The 14,049-nt window shown below is 37.9% G+C and overlaps 1 protein-coding gene across 1 annotated transcript in view; it reads left to right on the top strand.

The window, feature by feature from the left end:
• The first annotated feature begins 1,224 nt into the window (after window positions 1–1,224).
• TBC1D8B (TBC1 domain family member 8B) overlaps window positions 1,225–14,049 on the top strand; it is a 58,646-nt gene continuing 45,821 nt past the window's right edge. Inside the window, exon 1 of the mRNA XM_044235038.1 lies at window positions 1,225–1,545. Coding sequence (XP_044090973.1) covers window positions 1,416–1,545 — 130 coding nt within the window. The 5' untranslated portion in view covers window positions 1,225–1,415. The remainder of the gene's footprint in view (window positions 1,546–14,049) is intronic.

Genomic DNA, 14,049 nt, shown 5'->3' with positions numbered 1-14,049 from the left:
TGGGACTTTTTACCACCTTTTAGCAGTAGAGAATCCCAAATTGATCCTTTTCTCACCCCCAAGAAAAAAATCCCTCTTGTAGCACACGCCTGCCTCCCTTTAGCTGGCGCACATCTTGGCAGGTTTAAGCCAGAGACACTCCTCCAAGGCACAGTTCTTTGGCTCCATCTTGGCATCCCATTTTTTTTTAACGAAATGGCCTTGAGGCTTTATTCTCAAAATAGCACACCAAGAACCCCCTTTTTTAAATATACATTGCCCCCCCAACTCTGTCTTCTTACAAAACCGTTTTTGAGTTCAGTGCACTGTTTAATTCTGGTGGTCTCACTTATTGAAATAAATAAAAACATCCCTCAAATATTTCCTCACTGCGATGCCATACAAATCACTGACCTCATTCACCTTAGTGTTTAAGCAGATGCCAAGGTACAAAAAGGCGAAGGCCACCCTGAAAGGGATTTTTTTTCCTTAAAGAGTTTAATGAAAGGGAAAAATGTTTATAAATTGTTAAGATCCTGAAAAGTAGAGTCAGAGAAGACGTATTCTGTGGCTGATTACAATAGTTAAATAAACAGATAGGGGTGGCAATGGGGAGAGGGAGGAGCCCATGGCGTTAAGAAAATCCTGCGGATTCTGGAGATTTTATGGTCCTCCTGTATGCCCAGAAAGAACTTAATCTAAGATTTTGAATTAGACAAGGAGTTGTATCAGACGCTACTCACTGCGTGACCTTGGGTAAGTCACCTCACCCGTCTGTGCTCTTGTTTATTTATGTACGAAGTGGGAAATAATATCCACTTAGCAAGAATTCTGTGAGAATTACGTGAGATAATGTATATGAAATCGCTTTAGTGCAAAGTAAGGACTCATTAAATGTCAGCGCTGCAACTGCTGCTTCCCGGAATGGGCCGTTAAGGACTCCAAAATTCCAGAAACTTCGTTTTCTACAGTTTACCACCCTCGGCTGTAAACGCATGGGAAGAAACAACACATTCATACCTGGGGTTCACTTATTTGAACAAAAACCTCTTTAAACGATAGGCAAAATACACTTAAGCGGTGGCGGGACGCTCTTTGAAAGCACCCCCAAGCCCGGTCTCGTCGCTGTGGATTGTGGGAAATGTAGTCCCCAGCTCCATTGTTTGAGCACAGAAATCGAGTAGAAAACTACAACTCCCAGGAGGCAAAGAAGCGGGACTATTTCCCAGTCGGGCGGTAGAGCTGTAGGAGGGAATTGGCAGTCTCTCTGCCTACGTGGGAGAGAAGGGAGGGTTGGGGGAAGTGGAAAACCTGAACCCAAGCTGCTGCTGCCTGAGGAAGATTTGGTGGGAGGAGAAGTAGAGGGAAATACACGGGCGGAGGGTAAGGTGAGGAGGGCATCTGGGTCGCTGCTGCCGGGCGGCACAAAGTTCGCGATGTGGTTGAAGCCTGAGGAAGTGCTCCTGAAAAATGCGCTGAAGCTGTGGCTGATGGAAAGATCCAACGACTACTTCGTGCTGCAGCGGCGTCGGGGCTACGGTGAGGAAGGCGGAGGGGGTCTCACAGGTAAGCTGCGGCCACCCCCATCCACCCTGGGGCCGTGCTCGCTGGTACTTAAAAGGCGGTGGGGGAAAACTGTTACTCGTCGCCACCCGCCGCCCGATTTTATACCCCGGGCGCAGGGGCTGGGGTTCTCCTCCCGCCACCACCTTTCCGCCGCTCTCCCTGAGTCCTGACAGTGCCTCACCGGGAGAGCCACTGCTCTTTGGGTGGGAGGAGGAGAGGTTGGAGGGGTCCTTTTTGAGGCGGAAGAACAATCAGAGGCGGAGAAGAGGCTTTTAAGCAAAGTACCTGCCCGGTCTCTTCCCACGGGGGAGGGGGCTAATGACGAGTGTTAGTCCTCGACAGGTAGCATTGAGGCTGGTGACAGGGGCCGGTTCGCAGTTGTGGACTTAACTTTTTATACAGAATTCCCTATCAATAATCACCGTCCTGGGGAGTGCGGGTGTGTGTGGTGTGCGTGTTTGTGTGGGCGGGGAGGATGGTGAGGAGAAAGGGAGGAGCCCCAGTCACATCTTGAGGGATGGGCTTCAAATGAGAGATTAAGAAGGGGGGTGGTGAGCGGGTCGGAGTGGCGAGGGGCGAGGGATAGGTCGCAGAATTGCTGACCTCTCCAAATTTAGCATCTTTTACTTTGTCACCCCGTTTTCAGTCCTTGGGATCTTATTTCAGAGTAACCTCCGTAATTCGTTTCCCTCTCGGGGGTTTGGAGCTGCCCTTTCTTTCAAAGCCACGACCGCAAGCAAACCGGTGAAACAAATGGAAGTTTAACTCTGGCCGCCTAAAATCCACCCTGCCTTCAGTGATTTAACTGTCCCTTGGTCAAGTGTTGAAAGCCTCAGAGAATTTTATTTTGAGACCTTCCGTCTGGGGCGGGGGTATTCAAACTTTTGGACATGGGGGAACGCAGAGCTCTTTTTGGTGACAATTTGCAGTTTGGTATTGTGGCCTTGAAGTGGTGGGCCAGACTTCGTTTAGGCAGCGTGATGTTGCGGGAAGAGGGAAGAATACAAAAATCTGCATTTTAGTCCGTCCTCATGTCTTGTTGAATGGCATTCGACAAATTCTTTAATTTATTCAACCGTAAACGCCTGCTGTGTGCCACATGGAATGCTACTGTACAAAGACAATTAGGATTCACTTCCCCGCCTTTGAATTCATTGCTCATTATCTGGATAAGGGGGGAGAGGGTCGGGTTAGAGGCAAGTAACCAGTAAACCAGGCAAATTATAATTATAACCAGTAACTAGTAAACAGGCAAATTATAATTAGAACCAAATAACTGAAAGGTTGTGTAAAGATTTATGGAGGAGATGGCATAGCTTTTCCTCTTCTGTGAAATGATGTCTACCTCACCAGAACTGAGAGGATGAAATGAAAGGTAATAGGTGCCAAATCAATATATGTTGTTAAGATATTGATAAATGTGTGCTGTTCTTTCCTTTTCAAGGCGAAGTGGAGAGAATTCTGGGGTTCTACAGGATTTTTTTTTTTTTTAATTTGCAAGATCTCTTCAACTCATCCAGCTTCTAAAAAGACCCCCTTGGAAATATGGCAACAAAAATTGCCTTGTTAAACTTCAGGCTTTGTCATTTTCTGATTTTTTTTTAATTACAAGTGTTATTTTGCAGAAGATCCTTTCCATTTAATAGATGGATATATTTTCCAGATTAACGGTTGAAAATCAATCTTGATAAATACCAAGTGACCCTCTTGATAAATACCAATTTACCCTCTTCAGTCCATGGAGAACAGATCAGAGTATATTTAAAATAGATCTTAATAGCCCTGGGCACCTGGGTGGCTCAGTGGGTTAAGCCTCTGCTTTCGGCTCAGGTCATGATCTCAGGGTCCTGGGATCGAGTCCCGCATTAGGCTCCCCGCTGAGCAGGGAGCCTGCTTCCTCCTCTCTCTCTCTCTGCCTGCCTCTCTGCCTATTTGTGATCTCTCTCTCTGTCAAATAAATAAAGAATATTAAAAAAAATATCTTAATAGCCCTGTGTTACAGCACAATATTTTGGTTCCCCATTTTATTTGACCAGAATTTTTATGGTGCTCTTGTTCACATTACCAGAGAAGTATATTTCACTTTGTACAACTGTGTTCCTGAAAAATAATAGGTAAATCAGATTCATGAGAATCAGATCAGTGTAATGTAGTATGAAATAGTTTTTCATTTGTTGCAAATTTCCTTTAAATAATCATTCCTTGTTTTCTGTTTTTAGTTTTTCATTTGACATGTTTTCTTTTTTTTTTTTTTTTAAAGATTTTATTTATTTGACAGAGAGAAATCCCAAGTAGGCAGAGAGGCAGGCAGAGAGAGAGAGGGGAGAAAGCAGGTTCCCTGTGGAGCAGAGAGCCCGATGTGGGGCTCGATCCCAGAACCCCTGGGATCATGACCTGAGCCAAAGGCAGAGGCTTTAACCCACTAAGCCACCCAAGCGCCCCATTTGACATGTTTTCTTAAAACATGGGCCAGTTGCACCAGTTTCTCTATCCCACCCACTCCCATGTACTCTTCAAATGCATATCTGTAGGATAAGAGATTTGTCTGCAGAAATAAACCAAGATTTCTATCACACGTGTATGTTGAGAATAGCCATAACCCTTAATGTGGTCAGTGTGTCTGTCTGCTTGATTGTTTTACCTGTGGTATTTTCAAAATGCTTGAAATTTCCACATAAGTGCTGCCACTATATTCCATGTAAATTAAGCAAAATGGGTCAGAAAGGAGTAGAGGTGTTTTTAAGGTTTGTTTGGTTCTTTTTGTTCCAGAGGAAAAGTGTGTGCTGATTTTCATAACTGCTCAATTACTGTATTCTTACTTAAAATTGTGAAGCCAAGAGCTTTGCTATGCTTTACTGCAAATCCACATTTGGATTAGATCTCACAGGAGTTTGACTGGGTGCCAGCATAAGCTTGCCTTTGTCTGTTTTGTTTGCTGAAATTCAAAGTTATGTCCTACCCCTTTAAATGATTCCTTTATACGTTATGTTTAATGGAGATAATAACCATCTAGAAATGTTAATAGTTATACTTTCTTTAAGATTTTATTTAATTGTTATGTGATAATTGGCAATAATCACCAGCAATGTAATGACTTGAGCTGTGACTTGGTGAAGTTAGTTGACTCTTTTTTTTCTAATAATGGAATTGGAGCAGCAGAGAACTCTAGGGTGGTTATAACAGGAGACTGATATGTAAGTTAGAACTCCAAGGTCCTTTTCTAAATTTCTGAAACATCTCTAATGAATATCTGATAGATTACTTATTTGGCTAATTTATCTTACTTAATTGTCCTGGTTCACAACAGGGTAGGATATCTTGTGGAAATTTTTGTTATACATAAAGCTTATTTTATAGATAAAGTAATTTTCTTATATCTAGAGAAGTAATTCACCCATCTGGATTTTTGCAGGTATCTTACATTATCCTTTGATCCTCCTGGCTGATAAGGGTAATGACTTTGCTGTGGCATCTAAATTTAGCACCTGGCTTTATGTAATTGAAAATAATGTATGCATATTTGGCTTGTTAAGCAGAAATCAACAATTTGCCCTGCTTGGTAGATTGGAACTACTACGTGAGTGGAATTATGGGGCTACATTCTAATGTATGGGAATTAGGAAGACCTGACAATCAGGAAGCTTTAATTTAGATTATTTGTTGAGACTATTCTTGAATATTCCATATCTGAAAAGTGTAAGCAGGTTCTTGTGTGTTAGATTGATAATCTCCCTCAGTAGATCTTGTTTGGGGATTGTAGAACAAAACTAAAAAGTAAAATTTATTAAAATTGAGAAGTTTTAGACATTCTGTTTTCTTATCTCCTCTTTCATCTTGGCACCATTACTTTGGAATTAAATCAGATGTAAAAACTAGAACAAAGTAACATTTTAAATGAGCTTTCCATTTCAAAATGTTTTGTGATATTTATATAAGCTTAACAAATCACCATATAAATGATTCATCATAATTATACACACACATAATAATAAGGTAGCCTTTTAAAGAATTTCTTAATGACCATCTGTCAAAAATATAAGGCTTTCTCTCTTTTTCCCCACTCCCAGCTCAAGGAGCCCATCTCTGAAAATGTTCTCACTTTTTCTTAGCAAACTATGCCTGCATTCCATGTTCACAAAGGAGCTATCTGATAAAATTTTTGGCTTCCCAGGTGCTTTATTATTGGGACGAGAGTATGCAATGGTGGCCATGATATCACATTTTAGATAAGGAAATATCACCCCACACACACACACTGTAAATTAATAAATATTATTTTGACTTATTGAAGAGAAAATCCCATAGGGCAAACCTCAGGAGGACAAATCACACCGTGTGCTTCCTTCCTTTACTCCCTCCCTAGAACATTTTGATGCACTTGAAATCAAGTAAAAAATTACAATTGACCCTTGAACAATGTGGAGGTTAGACATGACAGGCCTCCCCACCCCCACCCTGCCATGTGCAGTCACAAATCCACATATAAATTTTGACTCTCCTAAAATTTAACTACTCATACCCTACCATTGACGGGAAGCCTTACCAATAACATAAATAGTAAATTTACCTATATTTTGCATATTGTATATTGTATTCTTCCAATAAAGTAAACTAGAGAAAAGAGAGTGTTATTAAATCATAAGAAAGAATAAATACATTTGTATCACTGTACTGTATGTATGGGTAAAAATCTACTTATAAGTGGGCCTGCACAGTTCAAACCCATGTTATTCAAGGGTCAAGTGTACTTTATTATTTTCTTTTCATGTGTACTTTAAAGATGGCTAAAATTAACAACATAGGAAGGAACAGATGTTGTCGAGGATGTGGAGAATAGCTTTTATGCTATTGGTGGGAATGCAGACTGGTGCAGCCACTCTGGAAAACAGTATGGAGGTTCCTCAAAAAGTTAAAAATAGAGCTACCCTACAATCCAGCAATTGCACTACTAGGTATTTACCCAAAAAATACAAAAATACTGATTCAGAGGGGCACATGCACGCTGATGTTTATAGCAGCATTATCAACAATAGCCAAATTATAGAAAGAGCCCAAATGTCCACCATCAACTGATGAGTAGATGAAGAACTTGTGGTGTGTGTGTGTTTGTAAAATGGAATATTACTCAGCTATAAAAAGAATGAAATTTTGCCATTGCAGTGATATGGATGGAGCTAGAGAGTATTAGGCTAAGCAAAATAAAGTCAGCCCAAGTAAGACAAATACTGTATGATTTCACTCATATGTGGAATTTAAGAAACAAAACAGATGAACATAGGGGAAAAAAAGAGAGAGGCAAACCAAGAAACAGACTCTTAATTATAGAGAAAAAACTAAGGGTTGCTGGAGGGGCGGTGGGCAGGGGGGTGGGTTAAATGGCTGATGGCTATTAATGAGGGCACTTGTTGTGATAAGCACTAGATGTTATTTGTAAGTAATGAATCACTGAATTCTACACCTGAAACTAATATTGCACTGTATCTTAACTAGCTGAAATTTAAATAAAAACTTGAAACTACAAAAATAAAAAGTAATAAAGATCTCTTTTTAAAAAAATATTTAATTCGAGGGTATGTGCTATGGTGAGTGCTGTGAAGTGTGTAAACCTGGCGATCACAGACCTGTACCCCTGGGGATAAAAATATATTATATGTTTATTAAAAAATTAAAAAATTAAATTAAATTAAAAAAAATAATAAATATTTAATTCTAGTATAATTAACATACAGTGTGATATTAGTTTTAGGTGTACAATAGAGTGATTCAACAATTTTATACATTATTCAGTGCTCATCACAGTATGTGTACTCTTAATTCCCCTTATCTGTTTCACACATCCCCCACCCACCTCCCCTCTGGCATTCACCAGTTCTGTGTATTTGAGTCTTGTTTTTTGTTCATCTCTATTAATTTATTCATTTGTTTTGTTTCTTAAATTCCACATTTGAGTGAAATTTATATAGTATTTGTCTTTATCTGACTTCACTTAACATCATACCCTCTAGATCCATCTGGGTGGTTTTGAGTGAGGACTTCATTGGTGGTCTTACGATGTGAAAGATGATCATTGTTACCACTTTTTCTTGGTAGTAGTGGAAGGATTATTGATTGCATAACTATAAGCCTCAGGAGTTTTTTTAGTTACCTGTTGATAACACTGTTTGTTCTCTCTTCCTTTCCCCTCCCTTGCTTGTTGCTGAGGTCTTTCTATAAGCATACAAGAAAACACTACTTACCTTCATTTAGGATCTTCAATCTTCAATCCTCAAAAGTTAAGTTAAAATAATAAAGATGATGTGCATTATGTAAGAGGGGCTTTTTTGGCTAAGATATTGGAAATTTATAATGTAAGTAGGAAACTGGTATTTGCTAGTAAGTGGCTTTCATTCTAATGAAAAAAAAAAGACTAAAAATTATGACATTGACCAATTTTCATTTTTCCAAACCCCCTGCAAAGCTGACCTTTCTCATTTAAAGAGATCTTTAAAAGTAAATTTTTACTTGATTTCACATGGATGAAAATGTTCCAGGGAGGGAACAGAGCATGGTGTACTTTGCCCTCCCAGGGGTTACCCTATGGGATTCTTTTTGTAATAAGTCAGCTACAAGCCAACATCCATAAATACATCAATACACCACTGAGTTCATTGACTGCACTTGCCTCATTAACCCTACTACCTTTGTTTTCCCTTATTCTTTAATATTTTTATGTCTCTATTGACCTGTAATTGTTTTATAAAGGCTTTGTTTCCTCATCTGTAAAATGGGAACAAAACTTGTCTTCCCTACCTTACAGCACTGTTCTGAGAGTCAAATGAGTTTTAAAACTTGTGAGCAACTATATAAACATCTGATATTCATTTATCCACTAATGGAGTGCCATTTTCTGTAGGGCCAAAGGAGCATCTATATTTATATTATTTTCTCTGTGTTTACTTTTCCCATGTTGTATACAGAAATTGATTTGGAGTAGTAACATTGAATATGTTCAATCTGCAACGATTCCACTATGAAAGTAAAACACTGATAGTTATTCAATAATTTTGGTATAATAGTGATTATGCATTATTATTTATAACCAGAATGATATACATGTAGTGGAATAAAATATCACACCAACATTTCATTTTGATCTATGATTGCCCCAAACGTGGAAGTTCTCCAACAGTACTTCTACAGATAAAAGCACCACTTGTCTTACTGAGTGATATTGAAGAATACATATAACTTGAGTCACATTAGTTATAGTTTTCAAAACATAATTGAATAGAAATGATTCAGCTGGTGAAAACCCATGCTTCTTGTGGACAGTTGCAGTTGTGGAAGGACTATGGATGTAAAGTAAGCTGCCCCAAACTAATAATAAAAAAATAAAATTAAATAAATAAATAATAAATAAATAAAATAAAAACTAATAATAAAATAAATGGCAGTATAATGTATACCCTGTTGGAGTACAACTATGGCATGTATTTTATATTACATTTACCTTAGAAAATCTGCCCAGTTTTCCACCTTTTGCTGCTGCTATATAAGCACAAAAGATAAGAATAAATTCCATAGGTGGTTGTAGAGGATACATTCATTTAACAGATACTTACCAAGTGCTTTCTAAAAACAAGCACTGTTTTAGGTGCTCGAGATAATAGCAAGTGAGCAAAACAAAATCCTTATTCTCATGAGGCTAACATTCTAGTTGAGGGAGGCAAATAAACAATACATGGCTGGTGGTAATAAGCCATATGAAGAAATATAAAATAAGCTATAGTGATAGGGGAGGAGGTTGGTATTTTAGATAAATTTGGTCTAGGAAGGCCTCTTCAAGATGACCTAATAGCAGAGACCAGAGGGACTAGAGCATATGAAGCCAAGTGGATACTTGGAGGCAGAGTGAATATATATAATTATAATAATATATATAATTCTTTCTAGGAATTTTGCTGTGAAGAGAAACAGAAAAATGGAGTAGTAGCTAGTTACTGTCCTGAGTATTGGGTATACAAATATAGTGAATAAAACAGAAATTCTCCCTTCACAGAATTCATAATTTAGTGGGACAGATAATAACCAAGTAAATCAGCAAATACATAATTACTGGGGTAGTCAGTAATGATATCTGCCTGATTTTGGTGACTTAAAGTCATGAGTGAGGGTTATTTGAAATTCCCAACACAATTTTCCAAGGCCAGTTCTGGTGTGAAGTATGCTTATCAGATGTTCTGTTAAATAATACAAGGATTCCTTAAAGCAGTGATTAATAACAATAGGTGGTATTCTGGTGGCAGTATTCCAATCTGACATCTGAAAAGCATTTTGTCAAAAAGCAGTTTCTGTTTGTTTTTGAATTAAATCAGCCAAATATGGAAACTAATAAAATCTGGGATGTGGTATGATAGAGAGAAATGAGGAGAACACTCTAAGCAGGACAAATTATATGATAGCGTAAAAGCAAAAAAAAAAAAAAGAAAGAAAGAAAGAAAGAAAGAAAATGGCAGTCATTGGGAACACAGCAAATATTCCAGATTGATTTATTTGTGGATGGAAATATAAGACTCAAGAAATAATGCCTTATTTGTGGATGGAAATATAAGACTCAAGAAATAATGCCCTGAGCAACTAGAAAAGGTTGTTAAAAGGAATGCCCTCATCTATAGAATAGGAAAACCTGAGATTGAGAATTAAAGGTACTTGAGAATTAAACCTTTGTTGTTTTTTGTCCCCACTGTTCTTTCAACTCCAGTCTAGATGGTCTTGTTTTTTTTCTCCCTTGCTCCAGTATAAAGAAGTGAAGTTTTAAAACGATCACATTTGTTGATTTTTTTTAAATCATTGTATTAATTGTCCTCTCGTTTTATGCTAACCAAGATTAGGGTCAGCTTTAGATCCTCTAAGTAATGTTTTTAAAGTGCTGTATCATTTGTATATCTAGTTTTCAAGTAAATGTCTTTAAAAGAATGCAGGGAGAGGGAAAACAAGACAAAGAAGAGTTATTTTTATTAACTGTTTTCCAACGCTCTTGTGTAAAGTTGGCAGCTTTGAAAATGCCAACTGTGGCTATTGTATTATTCTAAAATAAGCATTCACAGTCCTGTTTTAAGGGCTTAGTTCTGGTAGCAAAAGCAGTAGAATGAACTATACCCATAACCTCCACTGAGAACACTAATTTCTCTTCTTGGAATGTATTTTCTACTAAGTGTGTTGGCAGTTTACTAATTAGTTTGTTCATTAACATTTAATGAAGTTGAGATTATAAAAAATTCAGTAAAGGTATAGTTGTTTGACTTTGAAAACATGGCAATTTATGACAAGATATAGAATTCCACTATAAAGTTCTAAGCAGTCATTTCTATGGCCAAGATTTATAATCACACGTTTTACGTAGAATTGAAATAAAATCTTGGTTGTAATTTAGAAGTTCATTTAAATGACTCTTCTGCAACTAGAGCAGTGTTGCCTTACACAGTGCCCTCAATCTAGTTTGCAAGCAGAAAGAGACACTTGTCAAACTGAAGTGTCTGAAATTAGTACATAGATAATGAGAACCATCTTCAAGCTGTGGCTGTTTTAACAGCCTCTCCAACACTTATCTCTTGGGATCCTACCTGTTTGTCATTATCATTGACGTTATACAAAAAAGAAATGTTTGGGGCACCTGGGTGGCTCATTTGGTCCAGTGGCTGGCTCTTGATTTGAGCTCAGGTCATGATCTTGGGGTCCTGGGATTTAGCCTCCATGTCCCCCAAAACGCTCAGTGGAGAGTCTGCTTCAGGATTCTTTCTCTGTCCGTCCCTCCCCCCACTTGCTATCTCTTTCTCTCTCTCCCCCAAAATAAACAAAGAAATCTTTTAAAAAATTTTATGCACAACTAATGAATCGTTGAACACTACCCCAAAAACTAAGGATAGACTATATGTTGGCTAACTGAACATAATAAAAAAATAAACAATCTAAACAATTAAAAAATTTTTATCAAGTTTGCAAATGTCTAAAACTTAAAAGGGACAGGGCGCCTGGGTGGCTCAGTCATTAAGCATCTGCCTTTAGCTCAGGTCATGATCCCCTGGTCCTGGGACCGAGTCCTGCTTCCGGCTCCCTGCTCTGCAGGAAACCTGCTTCTCACTCTCCCACTCCTCCTGCTTGTGTTCTGTCTTTTGCTGTGTCTCTTTCTGTCAAATAAATAAATAAGATCTTTAAAAAAATTGAAAATGGGGCGCCTGGGTGGCTCAGTGGGTTAAGCCGCTGCCTTCGGCTCGGGTCATGATCTCAGAGTCCTGGGATCGAGTCCCACATCGGGCTCTCTGCTCAGCGGGGAGCCTGCTTCCCTCTCTCTCTCTCTCTCTGCCTCTCTGTCTACTTGTGATTTCTCTCTGTCAAATAAATAAATAAAATCTTTTAAAAAAATTGAAAATGAGGGACACCTGGGTGGCTCAGTTGGTTAAGCAGCTGCCTTCGGCTCAGGTCATGATCCCAGCGTCCTGGGATCGAGTCCCACATCGGGCTCCTTGCTCGGCAGGGAGCCTGCTTCTCCCTCTGCCTCTGCATGCCTCTCTGTCTGCCTGTGCTCGCTCTCTCTCCCTCTCTCTGACAAATAAATAAAATCTTTAAAAAAAAAATTGAAAATGACAATTAACACTATAGATCAGTTATCTCAACACTGGCTGCATCTTATATTCAACTGAGAGCCTTTTAAAACAAACTAACCCCAGGAGGGATAAATGACAAAAGATAGATGAAATGTTCATAATTATTGAAGTTAGATGATGGGCACAAAGAAGTGTCAATATATTATTTCCTCTATTTTTTTTACATTTGAAAAATTTAATAATACAGGGTTAAGGGGAAAAAAACAGAACACGTAGACCATATCCCAAATAAATTAAATTAGAATGTCTGGGCTTTAGTAGGTTTGAAACTTGAGCTTGAATAGTTTCAAAAATTCCAAATGATTCAAATTTGAAGTTTCAGTTGAGAATCACTGTCATAGAAAATAAAATCAAGATTCAGAAATACCTGGGCAAGTTAGAATGCTCAGTTGACATCAGTGGGATAAAATTCAACATGGGTAAGTGTAAACTGCATTTAGGTGGGTTTTTTTTGTTTTTTTTTTTTTTTAAATCAACTGTACAGGACAGAGAATACCTGGGTTGGTACTTGTATTTGTGAAATAGATTGAAGTAGATTAGTCAATAACGGGTTTAATATAATGTGATGTAATGGCTTATCACATGTAATGTGATCTAATGGCTTAAAAAGGTAGTATGATCTTAGACTACGTTAATAGAAACTTGGAGCCCACAATATAAAAAACCTGCCTTTATTCAGACCATATCTGACATTCAGATTTGAATGCCACATTTTATAAGAGACTTTGACAAATAGGTATGTTAAGAGAATGATAGAAGAAAAATCTCACATACCAGACAATCTCATACAACAAACAATTGAAAAAAACTAGGAATATTTTAAGTTAGGAGAAGAGAAGAATAAGCAAGGAAGACAGAATAATTATAAAATAATCATAATATTTGAAGACCCATCGTGTTCAATAGAGAGTATGTTTTGCATGGTCCCAAATGCTACCCAGGAAATAGCATTTTATTTATTCTAAGAAAAACTTTCTTTTTTCTTATTTAAAAAATGTGTAAGAAGTAGCTTTATTTTTTTTATCTTAAAGATAAAAAATGTTCATTGTAAAAGTTTGCAACAATATGTATAGGTATTAAAAAATAATAATCACCCATCATCCCTCTGCCTAGAGATAACCACTATAACTAGGATCACCTACCTTATTTGTGGGGCCCAGTGCAAAATGAAAATTCAGAAATCTTTGTTCAAAAATTGAGAATTTCAAGACATAGACAGCAGAGAATTAAACTAAGCAGGGGCCTTTCTGAGCATAGAGCCCTTTGGACAGGTCACAAGCCCATGAAGCTAACCTTGACTATAACATTTGGATATATATAAATCCTTTCATATTTTAGAAAGGACTTTCCAATTTTTTATTGTGTTTAGTTAGCCAGCATATAGTACACCATAAATTTTTGATGTAGTGTTTAGGGACTTTCCAATTAATAGAAAATCCCACCAAAGTAATAGTCTACCTAGGGAAAAGTAAACTTTCTGGAGTTATAAAGGAATAAGCCAGGCTTTTTATCAGAGATACTATAGAATATGCTAGAGGTTGGACTACATGACCTGTTAGGGTATTTTTCAGCTCAGTTGTGCTTTATCTCTATCTAGCTAAAAAGAATTGGTTCAAACCCCTCAGATTGTTTTTCAGAGTCCATAGTCTCTCATGGTTTGAAGTGGCGGGGGGGGGGGTGTGGGAGGTTGGGGTACCAGGTGGTGGGTATTATAGAGGGCACAGCTTGCATGGAGCACTGGGTGTGGTGAAAAAATAATGAATACTGTTTTTCTGAAAATAAATAAATTGGGAAAAAAAAGAATTGGTTCATGAGCAATAATCTTACCTGCAAATAGCCTATTTAAAAAAAAAATGGTGGA

The sequence above is a fragment of the Neovison vison genome, chromosome X, assembly GCF_020171115.1.
Source record: "Neovison vison isolate M4711 chromosome X, ASM_NN_V1, whole genome shotgun sequence".
Lineage (NCBI taxonomy): Eukaryota > Metazoa > Chordata > Mammalia > Carnivora > Mustelidae > Neogale > Neogale vison.
This window is presented reverse-complemented; position numbering and strand designations above follow the sequence as displayed.